Source organism: Amblyomma americanum, chromosome 1, assembly GCF_052857255.1.
Source record: "Amblyomma americanum isolate KBUSLIRL-KWMA chromosome 1, ASM5285725v1, whole genome shotgun sequence".
Taxonomy (NCBI): domain Eukaryota; kingdom Metazoa; phylum Arthropoda; class Arachnida; order Ixodida; family Ixodidae; genus Amblyomma; species Amblyomma americanum.
In genome coordinates, this window is record NC_135497.1 from 256,208,054 (window position 1) to 256,228,347 (window position 20,294).

At 51.0% G+C, this 20,294-nt stretch overlaps 1 protein-coding gene across 1 annotated transcript; it reads left to right on the forward strand.

Moving 5' to 3' along the window:
- Positions 1-73: 73 nt before the first annotated feature.
- LOC144114974 (uncharacterized) lies at positions 74-16,561 on the forward strand. Its single transcript, XM_077649055.1, has 3 exons — positions 74-229; positions 15,140-15,314; positions 16,339-16,561. The coding sequence occupies exons 1-3, from the start codon at positions 188-190 to the stop codon at positions 16,551-16,553; spliced, it is 432 nt and encodes a 143-aa protein (XP_077505181.1). The 5' UTR covers positions 74-187; the 3' UTR covers positions 16,554-16,561.
- The last annotated feature ends 3,733 nt before the right edge of the window (positions 16,562-20,294 follow it).

Genomic DNA, 20,294 nt, shown 5'->3' on the forward strand with positions numbered 1-20,294 from the left:
GCGTTTTTTCGACTTGGTTGTAGCAGTCACTGCCGAGTTCGGCCGTATCCATCCACCCATCCATCCATCCAATTTCGGTTTCAGTCACTGCCCAGCAGGCGGCAGGCTACGAAGCCAGAGGCCACTGCGGACGCTGTGTTGGAAGGCGAAGGCACGCCGCTACAGTTTTCAACGAGAAATTTCAACGATGGAGACTTCGGGGGTAATCCCTTCTGTATCTGCAAAGCAGGTATTTATGCACTGTAATATGCGCGCAACACCTTTAGTGGATATTTTTACGTTATGGGCCACGGTTGCGAGCTCTATACCCTGCAGAGCATTGGCAGTAGCTAGGCCTATTGCCGCCATGCCTGCGATGGCTCTCCGCGTTCGTTCGAACCACGACCGGCTTTATTACTTGTAATAAAGCCGGTCGTGGTTCGAACCTGAGTGCATAGTGTTGAGAGTACGTTTTTATTGTGCCCAAAACTGTGTCGCCGAGCAAACTGTTTGTGCCTGGTCGAACGGAATTTCTCGTAGTAAGAAAAACATGTCCGTACCCGTCACAATTAGCGGCCCCGTCATAAACATGGAAAGGCCGAAGATGTGCTGCAGACGCTTCATTGGCCCAGGTACCGTTCCTTCGTCAATCGCGCGCACGCAACCACCGCGCTTTGTTTACTTGAGCGATCATCGTGCCGTGCCACTGTGAAGCTGAATATATCTTCATCGTCGTCCTGTAATTCTACGACTGTTAATACTTCAGCTACCGATATAGCAGTGGTTGCTTGTTCATCACCGAAGAATACGTGGCCACAATCGAGCACAGGCTTCGTGTGTTAGCGAAGGTTCTAAAAACTAGGTGGATAAAATAGTTTATTGAAGCCTGTTTGAGTTTGATGGAATCGGGTAGCGTTTCTCGTGACAAGCTTCGCCATGGAGTCCGTCACCTTTGCCAAGATAGTGGCCCGCCTTATGACTGATCGTCCGTGGGGCGTCGAGTACATGGCCTGTGTCGTTGCGACCCAAAGTTTCAGCGGGGAATCTGTGCGTGCTCGCAGCTCTAACGCTTCTGTGCTTGAACTTGACCTCAAATCGAATTGAGCGCCTCCGTGGTTGCAACGCTTGCGTTTTTAAGAGCGTGTGCTCTTACTACTTTTGTCAAGGACGCGTCAGTCTGCAATGCAGGTCAAATTGACCAGAACAGTTACCACTACGGTGGGCGCGTAGCGCATCAATTGATGCCTATACCTTCTATCCGTTATACAGGTATATGTATAGTGGCCATCGAAGTGGGACCACCCGCCCCCGAGGCCACACCATTTGCATAAAATTTGGGAGCTACCCGTTTGTCGCAGAATATTCCAAGTGGCGTCAAATGACTTGGTAGCTTTCTGAGGATAAAATTACTAATTGAGATGAAGCCCAAATTATGTGTGGGATTCGCAATGGCGACCTTTCTGCCCCCAAACCGTGCATTCCGCGGGCCTTCAGACGGCCATTACGGCCGAACCGTTTGTCGCAGGGGGTTCCGGATGGTGTCAAACGATAGAATTTTTTTCGCACGCCAAAACGCCCCCCCCCCCCCCCCCCCCTTCCCTACGTCCGCCGGCTGTCGGGGCGCGCTGAGTGGCCGCGCCCGTGGTAGCGCGTGACGTTTAAAAGAATGGCGTGGTGAACCAATGATAACCCCCGGGGTCTGATGTCACTTGCACAGCGTGACGTCGTATGCCAGGTTTCGCGCGAAAGCCCGGCACCGCGCGTCGCCGCGAGGTGCGGAAGCGAAAATTTTTAAAAATGTATTGTAAATTTCCCGCTCGCTTTTGAGGTCTCGTACGCGGCATGAAAGCTTGGTGGTTTGTACTCTACGTAGTGCAAGCATTTTAAAAACCAAGCTTGAACACCCTTTTATGCGGCTATTTAAGAGAGAGAGAGAAACTTTATTGTTGGAGAGGAAGCACAACCCCACTGCACTCAAGTGTTTATGTCCCTAAGGTCCGTAACACTGGCAGCCCGGCCGGTGGCGATTGTCTGCACGGCCGGGTCCTCTGAGCGTAGCAGGGTCTCCCAGTCCTCCCAGGTCTTGGGGGCCTCTAGGCCGCGCGGGGGAGGGTCAGCCGGGCAGAGGGAGAGGATGTGGAGGGAAGAGGCGAATGGTTTTGGGCACAAGGTGCAGACAGGAGTGGGGAAGGAGGGATGATAGTGGGCTAGGGTCAGGGGTGAGGGGAGAGTGTGTGTGTCTGTAGTTTGCGCCAGTGTTGCGTGTTTGTTATCTAGGGAGGGGTGAGGCGGGGGGTAGAGCTGTCGAACACAGCAGTGTTGGCAGGGAATTTTTATACCCTCGGCTCGCGGGTTCGTGCTTTTTGCTTCCTGCTCTCAGTCTCGGCGCCTCCCGCGGAAAGCTCGCCCTCGCAGCTATATAGGCAACGCTCGCTGTCTGTTTTTCGATCACGTGACGCTTCCAACTGTCCGCCACGCTTCCTCACCGATCGCGCTATTTGTTGACGTGACCACATAAGATACTGGACCCTTCACGTGATAGCGCGACAGAGTCAGCGGGTAATGATGTGTTGAAGCCGCCGCGCTGACTTACGGCTGCCAAAAGAATACGGAAGCCATACATGCTCAGCTGACAGTAGCATTTACTGAGGTCGATTCGAGCTTCCCATCTCGTTTTAAGCTTGGAGAGCTTCTCGTGGTGGAGTTTTGTCGACCCCTTTGGAAAGACCTGGTAATTGGTTTTGTGGAGCGGAAAGACCAGTAACTGTAACTTCTTGGTGGACACCTCAGCTGAGCGTTGAGGGAAGGGAGGAAGGTGGGAATGAAAGAACGAGAGAAAGAGTGTGGTAGTGGAGGGTAGCTCCACTATAATTTCAACCACCTTGGGATCTTTAAGTGCACTCTGCACAGCACACGAATGCCTTCGCGTTTCGCTTCAATTGAAACACGGCAGCCGCGGAAGGCCTGGAATGCTCCGCGGTGGTTTGCGGTTCCCGTAACCTGACACGACGGTAACCGGGTCAGCGACATTTTCATAGTCGGCATGCTCAGATCCTTAACCAACGGCAATCATTGCTGGCCGATAAAACGCTCCCGCCGCGCTGAATAGTTTAATCGACTACGAGTCGGCATAGTTGCCTCTGCAAGTTCAGGCTGTTGCCTTTATGCTTCGTTCGAAAGGCGGTGGGGGTGAGGAGGCGCGAAGCTGCACGGCGGCGTTGCGCTCGGCAGTGTGCAACAGCACACCGTTGCGTGTCTCGAAGCATGGTGGCATCGCGACACAGTATAGTTGTATGGTGCGGTTGCGGACTGCACGGAGCTGAGAGGTCAACGGTTTGGCTCCTTCCCGCGGCGGGCTTTATCCGCATAAATAGGCGCGGAGAACCCAGGCGTGCGCCACGATGCAGTGACACGACGGCGAAAGAGGAGTCAGCATGCATGGTGATTCGTGAGCTCTGCCAGAAGTGCTCGTTGCTCCATGACCCTCTGGTCGCTACTCTAGAAGGCTAACATGTTGGGTTTTGTCTTACAATTAATTACTTTAAAAAAGTAATGTGCATTAGCTCAGCTAATCCAGGATATACAAAGCGAAAGATATCGGCGTTCACTGCGTTCATTGGCGTTGGCGTTGACAATGTTCTAGACGGCGATGGCTTTGAGCAAAGGAAGGGCGCATAACTGGCTCCCTGGATTTGTGGACGCCTAATTCATGCTTTGATTCGTGGTGAGAGAGATATGTGGAATGAATGAATTAGCACTGACATGCGGCACTGCAGCAATACCTAGGCCGCAGCGTTCATTTGGTGATCAATCTCTCGCGATCAACCATTAACTGCATGCGACCTCCCAGGGTGGCAGGGAGGGCGCGCTGCCTATCCAGTGTGCGGAACGCAATCAAAGCAGGCTTTTTACACCAACGCCATGTACATGAAAACGAGATTGAGGTCTCCACTGACCCACGGAGCCGGTTGTGCACCTTTCCTTTCGTGAAAATGAACGGCCTTTGCAAAGTTGTCAACCGAAATGAATTCTATGAACGCCGTTAGCTCACTTGTTTTGAGGAAAGGAAATGGCACAGGAACTGTGCCGTAAATGGGATAAAGGAGGGAGGGAAAGAACGAGAACACTGATAACTGAAAGTTGCATTTTGAGGAAAGAAGAGAAAACTGAAAACTGAAAGTTGCATTTTCAGTATGGTGGCTCAGTGGTTAGGGCGCTCGGCTACTGATCCGGAGTTCCCGGGTTCGAACCCGACCGCGGCGGCTGCGTTTTTATGAAGGCAAAACGCTAAGGCGCCCGTGTGCTGTGCGGTGTCAGTGCACATTAAAGATCCCCAGGAGGTCGGAATTATTCCAGGCCTTCCACTACGGCACCTCTTTCTTCCTTTCTTCTGTCACTCCCTCCCTTATCCCTTCTCTCATGGCGCTGTTCCGGTGTCCAATGATATATGAGACAGGTACTGCGCCATTTCCTTTCCCCAAAAACCAATTATTATTATTATTACCCTATAACAATCGTGTTCTATTCTATAAAGCATTTCAATGGACTGCCATGGGCTGTGGTGAAGCAGCGCCATCTATTTTGTAGAGATGAAAGCACATTTCAAGGGCTGAGTTATTTTGCCGTGTTTTTGACTGTGTTCAAGTGTGTTTATCTTTCTTCAAGTTGTTCTTGAGCCACTGTATCTTAATGTTGATACTTTTGGTAATGTTGGTAATGCTAATATTGAACATGAACCCTGCACCTTGTATTTCTTGTTTATGTTACTGACCTGACCACTGTATTATGTAACGACTGCTCCCCCCCCCCCCCCCCCTTACGTAATGCCCTAAGCAAGGACCTTTAAGGGTAAATAAATAAATAAATAAATGATGATGAAGTAAATGGGAATAGCTTGCGCTGAGGTGCGATAGGCAGTGTTATGACCGTGTCCAGTTTGAGGTTGGGTTTATGGAGTTCTACGTCCCAAAGCAATTCAGGCTTTGAGGGACGCCGTAGTTGAGGGCTTCGGTAATTTCGGTACCTGGGGTTCTTTAACGTGCACTGACACCGCACAGGGCTTGTGGATTTTAATTTGGAAGACCGGTAGACGTAATCTTTGAAGACCTCAACTGGTCTCAACGCGGAGGCCGGTGATAAAACGACGGTTTTGCCCCTGCGGATGACAGAGTGGGTGCAATACTTCGCGCCCTCTTCAGGCTTCAGACGGGCAGGCAGCGGCAACCGGACCTGTGTGCGTCATGTTTTGTGCGTGTGTCAACCATTGCGATGTCACAGAACCCGTACCGCCCGAGCGCCTGTGATGTACGGCGTCTGTGTGCTGTAGTGGTCAACGAATGCGACGCCAACGGAGACACAAGACCTCCATTACGGCCTCTCTTTCTGTCTTTTCTCTTTCACTCCAAACTTCCTTCACCAATATGTGAGACAGTTACTGCACCTTTACTTTCCTCAAAATCACAACGGAGACGCACAACGGCCAGCCAATTCATGGAGCAGCGTCAGTACTGCCCCTTCCTGATCTCTTCGGGCGGCGGATGGGCTGTTTTGAGAGGCTGCCCATAGATTCCGCGATTTGTCCAAGAGGAAAGGCATCGCTCTGGACGGGTGATGGCATTCCGTGGACTACCTGGCAGCGCTGCAAAACGCTGTCGGTTCCACTCTTAAAGCCGAAGCTGAAGCGTCCTCCAATTTTTTTGCGGTAGAGGACGAATCCGGATTCCTTAAGGGAGCATTGTAGGCCATATGTGGCGGTGTATCGTTCTACTGCTTCGGTCGCTTGCTGCAGGAGATTTTGTATGCCAGCGTCTCAGCCGTTGCTGGACGAAGTGGTGGTTTCCGGCGTACAGTGCGTGTCTTACGCCCGGTATGTTTTGAGGATTTTTAGGAGGTGTATTATAGAGCGATGCTAAAGCGCATCGGGGATAGTATGGTTCCAATAAGGTGTTCAGGGGTTCTTAACCTACACCTCTCTTCTCCGAAGTGCAGACGAGCACACGGAAGACGAGGCAGGTACAGGGAACTAAGACAGGACAGGCGCACACACAGAGAATAAAACTGAAGCAGCACGCTTGACACTACAAACACATCAGCTCCAGAAACACATCAGCTCCAGGCTCTCTTCTCACGGCTTATCGAAGCCGGGGCTTGCCACTTTGCTCGTTCAGAGCCCAACGCAAAAACCGAATGAAAACATGCAGCGCGCACTATTATAACGTCATCCGAATGTTCGAGAGATGAGCGAGGGCACTGGGAGAGGAAGTAGGCGCCGCGGCACTGACACTGTTCTTCCCCTCTCCGCCCACCTTCGGGACCCTGCTCGCAGCTTCTAGAATCGTCCAGCCGCGCGCCGCTAGGTCAAGGTCGTGAGAGAGGAGCACCTGGGCCGTATTTCCTCTTTCGGCGGCAGGCGCGCCGAAAGCGCCCGGCGCTAGCCGCAGAGGCCTTACACGCCCCACCATAAGAAGATTGCTGGGCTTTTTTGTCCAACCAATCTGAACACAAACTCAAGGCCGCGACTCGTCGGCTCTACATCTGAAGTTCGCATGCACAGTTGTAATCTACTATCGATTCGTCGGCTCTACATCTGAAGTTCACATGCACAGTTGTAATCTACTGTCGATTTCCGACGTGTACTGCTTTTGCGGCAAGTCCAATATCTTGCAGTTTTCAGTCTGACGAACAATGTCTTTGGGCGGTTCGCAAATCATCCACGCACACAATCGCAAACATATGCATACAGGTGAGCGGGAACGCCCACCAGCGTGCGCTTCTCAGGCTTACATAATGGACTAATCTTGCTAAGTAGAATTCGGGAGCCGGGAAAGCGTGTCGGCGTTTCCATTAGACGACCCTTTTCTGTGGCTGGCTGTGACATTATACCGCTGCAACGCCAGTGCACACCTGGCGAGTTTGGCGCCGCGTGCCGTACTCGTGGTCAGATAGGAAAGAGGGTCATGGTCTGACACTACGTGAACCTGCGCTCCGAATACCTAGTGGTCGAATTTCGAATTTTCCTATTGACCAAATAATTGCAAATGCTTCTTGTTCTGTTGTGGACCAACGTGCCGGAGTTGGGGTGAAGCGGTGGCTGGCAAATGCGATAGGCTGCTCCCGACCATCTTTTCCCATTTGCGCGAGACAAGCGCTAGCTGCGATTTCGGAGGCATCTGCAAAAAGCCAGAACGGCTATTCTAGGTCTGGCGTGCTCAGAGACGTCGCGTGGCAAAGTGAATTTTTCAAGCGCTCCAGCGTCCTCTGTGCCTCGGCCCACCATGGAATCGAGTTGGGTACCCCCCGCTCCGTCAAGGCTGTTAACGGCGCTGATACCTCTGCGTAGTTCTTTACGTACTCGCGGTAGTAGCCGCAGAGCCAAAGGAGACTGCGAAGCTGCTTTTTTTTGGTGATTGGTGGCATGATATCTCTAATCGCCGCTAACTTTTCCGGGTCCGGCGAACGCGTTCCACCACCTACAACATGTCCGAGGTATTTAGTGTGACTTCGCGCAATTTGGCATTTCTCCGCGCTAACCCGAAACCCTGCCTCGCATAATAGGCGGAAAACTGCATCTAGGTGTTTCAAATGGTCGTGCCATGTCGCGGAGAATATGGCTATATCGTCTAGGTATGCCATGGCGTAATCTTAGTGTTTTGCCAGCACGGTGTTCATGATCATTTGAAACGATGCCGCCGCATTCTTCAAGCCGAATGGCACGACGCGCCAGGCACATTGACCGTCATGCGTGACAAAAGCAGTCATATGCTGACTCTCTGGGGCCATAGGTACTTGCCAGTACCCACGACGTAAGTCTACTAGCGTGATGAACTTAGCATGTCCGACTTTCAGTACAAGCTCTTGTGGGTGCGCATAGGAAATGCATCGGCGCGTGTAGCCGCATTCAAAGTGCGATAATCTATAGGCAGAGGCGCATTGACCAGTCTTCCTGACGCATACGACGGGGTGTGCGTACTCGCTCTCGATTGGGTAAATCAGTCCCATTTCCAAGAGTTCGTTTACTTGGCGGCTGACTTCGGTCTTTACGAGCTCTCGGACTCTATACGGGAATGACCGTTTAGGTTGGTGCCCATCTTCTAGCTCGATGCGATGCTGTCCAACTTTTGCAATACCCGGCATCTCGCGAAACAGGTCCGAGTATTTGGCGAAGACAGTTCCTACCGCCGCGCGCTGCTTCTCGCTTAAGTGAGCTAGTGGTTCCTGAGTCAGCGGAGCAATACTTTTGCAATGTGGTACGTGAAGTGTGTATTCTACTTCCCCGAGCTCTGCGTCTTCGTCAAAAACGACACCCACATGTCCTGTTCTAGCGTAATACGGTCGGAGGCGATTTGCATGTACAATGGAGCTTGTAAGCCCTCCGGTGTCGATCCGGTAAGAATGCTCCCTTTCGCGCGCAGTAGCTGTAAAGGGGCCCCGCCACTTTGGCGCTAGTTTTGTGTCACGGTCGGTGTCGAAGAGCAGTACACGGTCCCCGACATCAAACGTTTTGTGCCGTGTCGCCCGGTTGTAAGCCTGCGCGTAGCTACCCTGCCGCGCGCTCGCTGTAAGCCCGGCCACGTCCGCGGCGATCTCGAGTTGTTCGCGTAACTGCTTCAGATATCGCGCTGGTTCCTCCCGTAAGGTCCCCGGGAATGGCAATTCACCTGTCCAGGTTCGTTGTAGAATCGCGAGCGGTCCTGTCGGATTTCTACCGTAAAATAACCTGAATGGTGCGACACCCGTTGTGTCGTGGGGGCTTCTCTATATGCCCAAAGAACATAAGGGCCCAACCTGTCCTAGTTTCTTGGGTCCTTTTGTATGACGTAGTACAGCATATTTTTTAATACGCGATTCCACCTCTCCATCGTCCCATTGCTCTCGGGATGCTCTGACGTGGAAAAGTGAGGTGAACAGCCTAGCCTAGCCACCATTTCCTGCGTCAGTTGTGATTTGAAGTTCGTCCCTTGGTCCGAACATGCCACTTCCGGTACTCCGTTACGGCTAAAGACCTCTAGCAAGGCACAGCACGTTGCCTTCGCTGTTAACGATCGTAAGCACACATTTCTGGCCAGCGGGTACAGAGGTCGACTAAGCAAAGGGCATACTTGTGTCCTCGGGCCGACGGTACCTCAAGAGGTCCAATCAGGTCGACATTTACGATCTGGAAGAGGTGTTCAGGTCTGACGAGCGGTGTAATGGGGATTCTGTCAGCTTGGCGCCTATCCGACCGAATCTGGCACGCGTGACAGGTTTTACAATGCTCAGCCATGTCTGCTTCAAGTCCAGCCCACAAGAAGGTGTATTTTATTCTGGCTTTGGTCTTCTTCGGGCCCAAGTGGCCTCCTCACAGTGACTCGTGTGCCAGCGTCAGGAATTCTTTCTGCCTTTCAGCTGGTAAAAACAGCTGCTTCACCTTTGTGTCTGCGATTGTGTCCTGATGGAAGAGTAGCCCGTCAGACACAAACATTCCCCCCTTCCCTTCTTTGGCAGCGGCCCACGCTTTTGTCAAGCTATCGTTGCCAATTTGAGCCTCGCGTAATTTTACACGTTGACTCGCCGCGTCGTGTGCGTCGGCGCCTTGTTCGATCAGCGTATCGGGAGTCATATCGAGGCTTTCCTCGCACGCTGTCGCTTCAGAGGGCTCATGGGACGCAGTCTCCGGAATATTGTTGGTGGGCCCAGTTGCAGTGAGCTGGTTTACGGCCCGTGTCTCACTGCCGTGGTCCAGTTGCTGTATTAGCTCCCAGTCCTCCCGCGTGTACAAGCAATTCAGTTGGTTCGAGAGCTCGTTGGTAAGGGCGCTTTCGGAGGGGTCTCCACAGTTAGTGTTTGACGTCTCAAGTTCATAGGTATAGCGACTAGCGCTGCATCAACCTTCTTGTCAAAGGCGCAGACCAGTTTGATCCTGCCTGCAGGCTTGCGATATTCGCTCAGCACAATGTCTTCCCTAACCACAGTAATCTCCGCGCTCGTGTCAACGACGGCATTGGTGGGCACACCGGTGCATTCTATTTCGACTTCTTGTAACTTAGAAGTCCGCACGCCGCCATTCTTTGCTTGTATTTTTATCTCGGCGACCAGTACGTCGTCACCTTGAACTATCTCACAAGCCTCTCTGCTTTCCTCGGTTGCTACTGCCACCCTGTTGGTTCGCGCCCCCTTTGCGGTGACGTCCTTCTTGCGGTTGGCGATCTGCCCAGAGGACTGACAATTTCTAGCGATATGCCCCTCTGTGACATGCGAAGCAGCCCGTCCGCTTTCTGGTGTTTACTGCGCTCTCCTTGGGGCCCTCAGGCGCTGCCGACGTTGGTCGCACCGCCCTTCCTTTGCCCTTAGCGTCCTCAAACGTGTTGAGCTCGCGCACCAGCTCCTTAGGTGTAAGCCACTTTTCGCCCTCGTGCAACGGTTATACTCTAATCCTTCAGCGCTAAGGCCACATTTTATGCGGTACGCTATCATTAGAAAAACTATTTCTTCTTTTGTTTCCACCTTTCTGGCTCGTATTTAATAATCAAAGTAGGTACTCGTACGGGAGGCGAACTGCATCCAAGTCTCGGCCTTCCCCTTACGTGCCTTCTCGAAACGTTCCAAGTATTGTGACGGGGTTAGCTTTAGTTCGTTGAGCACTGCGGCCTTCACCGCGTCATAGCTGTTGCATTCGTCCGCCTCTAGCCCAGGCAGGAGGTACCTGACCCGTTCTGTCAGTGCTGGCAAGATGAGGTGCACGCGACACTCCTCCGGCACAGCGTACGAAGCAAACATGTTTTCTACCTGGTCGAGCCATAAAGGCACCTCCGCATCATTCGGCAGTTCGAACCCGTTCAAGATTCTGGCGCACTCAGTGACCGAGTCTAAGCCTGATCGCAGGCGCTCATCGGGGTCTGAGCCCGTCGCGGTTTGCCTTCCACTCGCCGGTCCCTGCTGGGAATCTTGCAGCGCAGTGCGCCTGGCCGCTTCTATCTCCATCTGCTGTCTCCGAATTCCCGCTTCCGCTATTTTAGTCTGGGCTTGGGCTTCTGCTATTCGAGCCTCTGCCTCTCGTAGCTTCAGTTCGTACTCGAGCTGCGACTGGTTCATTGTGACTGTGGCGCACATGTGGCACACTCTGCGCACATTTCCGCGCAGCTTTTGCCTTGTTGTCATCCGACCCAGCGTAACACGGCCACACGCTGGACCGCGTTCCCGGTAAAACCCAGCACCACCGCTGCGTCATTCGAGGCATGCGTCACCGACGCCGGCTACAAAAACAGGCTGCCCGGCTGGGAAGAGCGCCAGTCTACCTTCCGCTACCGAGACGAGCGTAGCGTCTGTATGATCATCCGCATCCATCGGCAATCGAATAAACCATTGTTTCGTTTTTATGTTAGGATTCGCCGTTCGGCCGAAATGACATCCCACAAGTGCATCTCCCGTGCGATAGCGCTCAGCAGGCAAGCTCATTCTAGTTTCCAGCAAGTCGCCTTTTGGTGCGAAAGCACTACTAGCAAAGCTTAACAACTCGGGGTATTTGTGAAGCCTCAACCTTTGGCCTTGACCATGAACATTGACCTTGACCTTGAATGTGGTTGCCTTTGAGGCAGTGTTGCCTCAACTGATTTCGCTAGTCCTGCTCGGTTTAACTACGTTAAAACCCTACTTTTCTTTTTGACGTACTCCCATTTATTTTGCTCTCGGACACGCCGGCAAGCATGGCCCTTAGTGCCAGCTTTTATGCAACAAATATTTCGTTTAGCATGCTTCTCAAGGCTGGAACCCACGGGGGTCAGTAAGCACCGAACACAACACGTGTGGCGTCCTGAGATTGTCCCTAGTGCAGTTAGAGGAATTAGCCGAATTTTGGAGCCATCCGGACCTGCAGCTAAAGTCTGTTTCCGAAGGAAGGGGAAGACAGCGAGAATATGGGGAATGTATGGATATAGTGCCCAATTTGTTCCCCTGCACTTTAGTATGAGGATAAAGGGAGCAAAGGGGAATAAAAAAGTTTGGTCCGGCCTGTCCTTAGGACGTGACCGTGGACACTGATCCATCGTGGTGATAAAAACAAAAAGAAATAAAAAATATTGAATATCCTTAGTTTGAGTACGAGTGGCCAGTGATAGAATGCCACCAAAGTCTCGGGCTTTTGGCAAGTAGCAGAGAATTTGTCTCGAGAGGAGTGTTGGGCGTGTCCGTTGGCTCGCTCCGGACGAGTGAAACGAGCGGTGTGCTTGTGCGGATGTTCGCGCGACTCAGGTGGCAACGGATGGGAGACCCCCCCGAGTGGTGTGAAGGGGGGCCGGCAGAGGCGCCTGGAGGACGGCGAAGGCCCGGAGATGATCGGCAGCCACAAGGACGCCGCGGTCATGTGCGTGTACGCGCGGGCGACCCGGCGATCCTAAAGCTCCAACTCGATGGACGCATCCTACGCGTACCGGCTGAGCGCCTACGCGCACGGGCGTACGCTGGATCCTATCTGCGCATGCGCAAAGCGAGACGCGCGCGCAGGCGCGCGCGTTGCTAGATATCTGTTCATGTCAGATATTTTCGGCCCTGGCGGCGCGCTGGCGCACGCGCCAGAAGTGGCTCGCTGGTTTGTGGCCAATGAGAGGGTACAGTTCCCGCTATATCCGGAATGAGCCTCCGTGGCGCGCCGACTGATTTTTTTTGTCAACGAGCTGCAACAGCCCCCTGCGCAAACATGTCGTACCTAATAAGCAATGAAAAATTAATCGCTGCTGTTGAGAGGCGCCGCTAGCTGTGGCTTGCCAGCCACAAACACCACAAAAATAAGCTCGTTACGGCAGCGTCCTGGAAGGAGGTGGCGGCGGAAATAATGCCGGGAACACCATGTGAAGGTAAGCAGGCACATTGCTCATGACGAGCACTTCATGATTGTAATGTTCTTAAGAGTCCTCATGTTTCAATCACGGAGATAACGTTCACCACATTCAGAAGCGGTGGAAATCTCTCCTGGATAAGCACTGAAATACGTGCCAGTTTGAATGAAAAGCTACTATTAAAACTGCAGTTCAGTTTATATATTACATAACTTGCCTTGCTACTTTCAAAATCTAAAGATTTCAAGTGGCAGTCTAACTGTTTTGGCCAGTTCCAATCTATGAGATCTAGCAACAACGTGCTAGTGCGCGCACGAGCGCGAGTCAGCGACAGGCTATGGAGGTGCACACCACTTGCGACGCCCGTCGCGACGCGGGGCTGGGCGCACAGGCGCTCTGCGCGTACGCGTAGGATGTGCCCATCGAGTTAGGGCTTAAGAAACGGCCGCATGCACTGGCCGAGGAAGCGGCAGTTGGCGCTGGTTACGCGGCTGACGGCTGGGGCGAGATGCTGGCACCTGCGAAATACGCCGGAGAACGGGCTTGCCCGATAAGAGCAAGGTCTGCGCCTGGGAGAGGCGGCGCCTCCGTAATGGCCATCGGATTACAGGAACCAGTGAAGATGCCTTCACAAGGAGCCGACCGAAGGGAGCAGCGGGGGAAGCAAGGACGAGAGAGAGCAAGCTGGAAAGGAAGACCGGGAGGAGAGGAGAGACGACCGAGAAGAACGGGACAGACGGGTGGTGGATGCCGAGACGAGAGGCCGCATCCCGACGGTAGAGTGGTGTCACCGCAATTGTGAATAGATGTGAATAAATTAGCCACTGTGTAATCGGAATGTTTCGTGTGGTCTGGTTGAATCGGGAGGAGAGAAAAACAAAATAGAGGAGGGAGGAAGAGACCTGCCTGACTAGGAGGATAGCTGCATGGGATGCACATGGTGGTGCCGAGCAACAAGTTCTTTGGACAAGGAATCTGACAAACCCAAGCATCCTTTATGCCTGTTAAATATCTCGATGCCTTGCCTTGCTGTTGTTACCTGGCGGCCGGAGTCTTTGCCGCAGAGCGATTTGGTCGCTCAACTTTGCAGGAAATCGGATCATGTGGGGATCATGCTGCTACCGACTCCTGTACCATGAGCCAGGTGGCCACAGAAGCCGGCCAAGTTATTACTTAAGTTGTGCGAAGTGACGAGGTATTACAGGTGATAAATAGATACGTATTAGATCTGAAACTAAACCGCATTATTGACCTATGAAAACGTTTGTTTGGAATCCACTCAGGCGGGGATGAAGAAGGTTCCACTCTGCCAGCCTCTTCAGTGATCACCATTCAGAAACATGCAAAAATAAAGCGACATTAATCTTGAAATGCACTTCGGTGGCCGCATTTCGATGGCGGCGAAACTCAAACGCGCCCATGTGCTGTGCGATGTTAGTGCACGTTAAGAACCCCAGATGGTCGAAATTATTCTAGAGCCCTCCACTACAGCACCTCTCTCTCTCTCTTCTTCCACTCCCACCTTCCCTTATGATGACGGGGTTCATGTCCAGGAGGACAATTACTACACTATTTCCTTTCCTCCAAAACCGGTTTTCAGCGTCAATTTTCATTTACCCCGGCGGTGGCCTGTAGCGATTTGATCATCCGCCTCGTATGTGCGTGATGCGGGACACGATCGGCATTCCACGTGTATCCAGCGTTTTCCTGTGTACAAACTTTTTTTAATCCGGTCGAAAACTGCGTGGCAGTGAGATTCGAATCCCTGTCCTCTTGCACATGAGGTGGATCCTGTACCTATATGCCATCACCCTATAGGTAGCCTTAATGCCCTAAGCGTAACGGGCTGGATTGCAAGAGAATGCAAGCGTAGCAGGCGTTGGCATAAAGTTAGGTGGCGGATGAGATTAAAAAGTTTGCGGGGATGTGGTGACCACATATATGGGAGCGGCCTTTTCCCTGCAGTGGGTGTAGTCAAGCTGGTGATGATCATAAACTTTTTCCGGTCAAGCGCATAGAAAAATCGGTCGTTGGTCGCACTTCGTGCAGGCCAATAAGGATATCTCTGTCTCTTTTCCAAGCTGCCAAAGCGAAATCATCGAAATCAACGTCACCAGCTCTGCTACGTTTATATAAAATAACCTGTTATGGAGATTTTATAATTCAATAAAACACGTCGCGTGGCTATTTAGGGATGCATTGTTTCTAGAGAAGTAATTCAGCGCTATTTGAGACGAGCACATACACAGGCATGACAGGTGAGGCACTGGTGGAAACTGTTCTCTACCTTAATCCTTGGTGTCTTTACCTGCACTCATCGTGAGCCTATCCTCTTGCGTTTCCATGCGCAGATGTCCCCTCCTGGATCTCATGAGGCCGCCACTGCGTCTGGGAATGGAGCGTGTTCTGAAGCAGACCAGCTGGACGATATAGGAAGTTACGAAATGTTGATCGAACAGTTCGTCCGAGACCTGGAGGACCAGTCCATGAGGGAGGAAGCTCTACCGGACAGCTCTAAGAAGCAAGGTTAGCCGACCACACCGCTGCACTAGCATGGTTGCTGCGAGTAGTATAATACGTGTAGCCTGCAACCTGCTTTAGGAAGGAGGCAGTCAGATTGTAATTGAGAGGATGATGAAAAGTTATCGACCATACCAAGGTGAAAATTAATGAATATTTTCTTTATTGAACATATTTAGCTCGACATTGCACACCGCATCTGCAGTTTTGTTTAACCCTGCAACACACAGTTTTCTTCAAGTCACCGAAAATTGTTGCCATGCCGTCCACCGCTTTATTTTTAACCCTTCAAGGACTTTTATGATGTTTGGAAACAGGAAGTAATCATAGCAGCATTTCGAGAGCAGCGTAAGTTAAAACGAGCAAAGCTGCGAAACTGTCTTCCTCTGGGGAAAAGATGGACGATTAAAGTCCTGTCAATTCAGTAGATGTAAAATTTGAGCCCCGGAGTAGTGCTGCTAGAGAAAAAATGTTAGGATTTTAACGTCGTTAAACCGACTAGGAGGTGCGGAAGCACTTGAGGCAGCAATACCTCGAACGCAACCGCATGCAAGATCGGGGGGATGCCAGTTCCGCGCCTTGACGGAGCAGCTGTGCAAGGCCTCCGCCGCTGGCGCTCCGCCAAAGTGCAAATGTTGAAGCTCCACACATACCTCTCGTTTTTCACTTTTGCTATTGAAGGAGTGCTTTCACACCAAAAAAGCAAGCTGAAACTCGCCCGCATTCACACCTGATGAAGGAACCGAGTGGGTTCCTAAACGTCATGTTATTTCATTGTTTATTTAGCGTTCTTTTTTAACTTAAGTTTAAAAGGGTTGAAGTTGTATACGCATTCCAACCATTATGCATGTCTGACAGAAATTGCTGGTGCAAAGAACAGAGTGGATGGCGAGAATGAAGAAGAAAAAAGGGAGGAGGAGTTTCCGCACCGCCACCGCCGCAAACGGCGCGCGATATTCAAGCGGTTGGGAAGCGTAGGGAGGCCGCGTTACCAGGCCAAGGTAGTCAAAGACCCATTTGAATGTTACAGCTGCCACGCCAAGTTCACATCCAAGTGCGGGCTGGAGTACCACCTTCGAGCGCACTCCGGAGCACCGCTGCTTCCCAGCGACGTCTGCCCGCTGGAGTTCCCGACGGGCCGCATGTTCTCCAGCCACTGCTCCAGGAAGCACGGGCGCCCATCGCTGTTGGGTTTGGCAGAATGCCGGCATTAAAAATCGAAGCTGGATTAAAGGGGTTTTGTGAAACAGGAACACTGAACGGATCCCGTTTTATTCAGGTCATGTTTAATATAGGCAGATTCCTTTTGGGTGTGGACCAGTTTTGAGCAGGATGTTCTTTGTCAGTGTGTATTCTATATACCGCAGCTTAAAGGGACACTGAGGAGAAATTGAAGTTGGCTTGTATCGATAGAATACCAGCTCCTGATCACAAAAACGCTGCTCTTACCGAAAACAAAGCTCTTGTAAGGTAGAAAATAGTAAGAACCAAAATACAGGTATCGCCGCCACAGGCCAAACTCGCAAGTACAAGCGTGGTGACGTCGTAGGACAAGAGACGCCACCTTGGAGGAATTTTCCTTCCTACATTGGGCGCGAATCTCTGAGGCTGACAAAAAAAAGATTGCGCGGTTCAATATTGAAGTAAGTTTTGTTTTAAAATCGATAGTGCACTTTTATCACACAAAGAAGACAGACAAAAGGCAACCTGAATGTTGCAAGCAAAGAAAATCGATGCTTGGCGGCGCCACAGGCGGCCAGGAGTGTTTCGATTATTTAAGGCGGTTCGCGTTATAGTGTACTAGTACACTATAGTTCGCGTCTATGAGCTTTGCGTGCCCCGTGGTTTTGTTTTTGACGCGCCTCGATTTACAAGCGCCGAACAGCAGAGGAACTCCAAGTGCCACTTCAAGTGCTAGTTAACCTTTGAAGGAGCCTGTTAAGGCTTGTCAGATGATCGCCACGGTCGATGAAAAAATATGATGGCACGATGGTCGGTGGCACGCTCGCCCGGCAAAACATTCTCGGCTGTGCCAGTAAACTTCAGACTACCTAACGGAAATCGTTTATTAGGGACGGGAGACAAGGTACAAGGCAGTTCAGAAAAATTGCTGATGGCCTAGCTCTGTTAGGCCAGGATATACGTAGCGAAAGAGCGGAGATTTCAACATCGGAAGAGTGCATTCACTAGATGCGCCTTTATTGACGGTTGTACCTTAAGCCGTCGTGGCGGAGTGGCAGCGTCTCCGCCTCAAACTCCAAAGGACCTGGTTCGATTCCGAGCCTCGGCACAGGGTTTTTTTCTTATTCAGTGAGTCGGCGGGGGTTTCAGTGGCTCCCATAGATGCCGCCACCGAATACGTTGGTTAGTGGTTAAGCGCAGGCTCTGTTAAGGCGCGCTTATGCTCTGGCGTAACGCGCGCGCGCGCTGCACGGCGACGTCACGTCGGCCAAAGCGAAGACCCTCAATACTCCAACTGCGCTTGACCGCCGACGCGTTCGGCGGCTTCGGCGCACTCTGACCACACTGGCGGGGAGACTTGGAGCATGTCTCTATTTCGCGCCGAGTGCGCCAGCCGCCGCCGGCCCGGCCGCGTATTTTTTGCGGCTGGACACGAATGCGCCGCGAGATGGAAAGCACTGAAACGAGGTGGAGAGACGCTGCCTGGTTGGCTGAGCGATTCTCGCGGCCGGCTGTTACCTGCAGCAGGCAGCATCCCCCGCGCTGTCTGTCGCTTGCGCGGCAGCGGCGGGGCGCGCGTGCGTTTTCTCGACGCCGCGGCTGCTGCTGCCACGCGGGGTACGCATGTTTGCTACCCCGTAGGTAATCTGGGTAACACATGGTGCAGCCCTAAAGCCACTATCATTGATCTCAGCCAGAAAATTTCCCCTAGCCCAGCCTCTAAAGTCTGTATGTTATAATGAACATGGGAAATAGGGCCAAACCATCGAAGCTGTTAAAATCATCTGTGGCTTTTAACAGCTACTGTCCATAGATGACATGCGAAGACAAACTGCTGTATGGATGCTGGATATTTTTCCGATAGATGGCTCTTGAGTGTATCTGTTCCGTTTTGATTTTTATAATGCAGCAGATATGGCTGTCAAAGGCAGATAATGGTCATTTGTCAAGCATCATTTGTCGAGGACAGTCTTGCATATTGCACACATTTGCAAAAATCCATTTTTTTGAGGAACAGATTCCTAATAGTTCTATGTAATAATAGTAACAATACTTTATTGCTCCACAGTAATAATACATCTATTTGTTGAGTCAGCCCAAACTGCAATTTCTTGTAATGGTGTGTACCCAGCAGTCAGTGCAAAATAGTTGCAATAGAAATCAGTTAAGCAATTCAGAATGAATGAAGCATGGTCAGTGGATGTTCATGATAATAATGGATTTTTACGGCCAAAGAGCGCCATGGCACAAGGTATTTTTTATTTCTCAAGGTGGGGTCAATGACCCATTTCCCAAGCATTTCACCCTAAATAAGCCGAGCACCAGACCAGAGAAAAGCTTGTACCCACTGTATCACCAGTGGGTACCCCGCGGCACTGGGGATAGAACCCCGCACCTCCCGCATGCGAGGCGAATGCTCAACCACCATGGTCAATGGAGGTTTTGTTTTTACCTAGAATGCTTTCAGTGAACTATTCAAGCGCACACACAATCTATTAGTTGGAAAAGACAAAATTCTGGAGACAGAATTTGGAACAAGAAAAGCAAAACAAAACACCATTTGATGGAAAGATTTGGGATGTTTAATGAGTGTGCAGGTATGTGACGTGTTAAGTTTCCTTGACCCATAAATGAGAGGTTACCACTGCATTATCTGTTCAAAATTTCTGGTTGTTTGCTAAAACAGAAAACCGGGCTTCTTGGTAATTCATCTTTTATGGAACCGGGCAGAAAAGGACATGGATGCAGAAAAGAACACGATGCCAAGTGTTTGAAACAGGTCATTTCTCAGCAATGTGCAAGAAGCAAGGAAGTTGATAAATTTGGCACGCTTTCACATTGCTGGCCTGTGAATTTGTGGCATACGTTTTCCATTACTGTCCATGCAGCCTTCAGGGAACTGCACTATGTGCTACTGGTACCATATGGACAAATTGTCCATGTGAATGAGAACATGTGCGGTCATTCCACAGTCACTAGAGTATTTGGCTGCTCCTCTTCCTCAGATGCATAGTCCTCTTCCCATGAGCACATCAATTCTCAATATAGCCCATAGCAACAGTAGTACACTCCCACCACTTGTGCATTAAAAGGATAAGAGCACGTGCTTTGCTTCACCCACCCTATGCTCAGACCTTGTGCCAATGGGCTTCTGTCTGCTTCCCCAGGATGAAGGAAAATTTGAAGGCTATGAACTTTTCATCTCATGAATAGGTCACCTATGCAGTGTGCACTTAGTGTAGTCAACAGATGCACTAGTAACAGTAGTTACTACCACTAGTGGAGACTGTCGAAAAGTTGGGACTAAATTCATTGCAAACTTACTTTTAAATGCAACTTCCTTCAATTTTTTCAACTAGTAAGTTGCAAGGCAAGAAGCGAAATTTATTGATTACACCTTGTATGATCAACACATCTTTAATTTGCAGTTAAAAAGGTGTTTGCCACAAATGGCCAGTGGCTGATAAGGTCATAGCAAACATCCTTGTTCTGTCAAGACGCACAAAAGACTGACCTCTTCCATGGGCACAGTGAAGAACATGATGGGCTTTTGTGCTTTCTATGTTGCCAGAGAGCATCAGTTGGTGCCAGCATATGCACTACATCCGGGGTTTATGTAATCAAGTGCGGGTTCCGACTATTCCACAGAGAGCTTCCGCTGATATACACCTGTATCTTTTCACTTTGTCATAAAGGCCCAGGCGCAATTTCACTTCTTTAAAAATGAAACTGTCAAGAAGCACCCCCTTCCAGTTTCACTTCACTTGAATAACACGATAGCCAGCAAGCTCTGGTGTCCTTTCA

Coding starts and splice junctions, on each gene's coding strand:
- LOC144114974 (XM_077649055.1), top strand. CDS start 188: ATGGAGACTTCGGGGGTAATCCCTTCTGTATCTGCAAAGCAG. Junction 230..15,139: donor CTTCTGTATCTGCAAAGCAG/GTATTTATGCAC, acceptor TTCCATGCGCAG/ATGTCCCCTCCTGGATCTCA. Junction 15,315..16,338: donor GGACAGCTCTAAGAAGCAAG/GTTAGCCGACCA, acceptor TGAATGTTACAG/CTGCCACGCCAAGTTCACAT.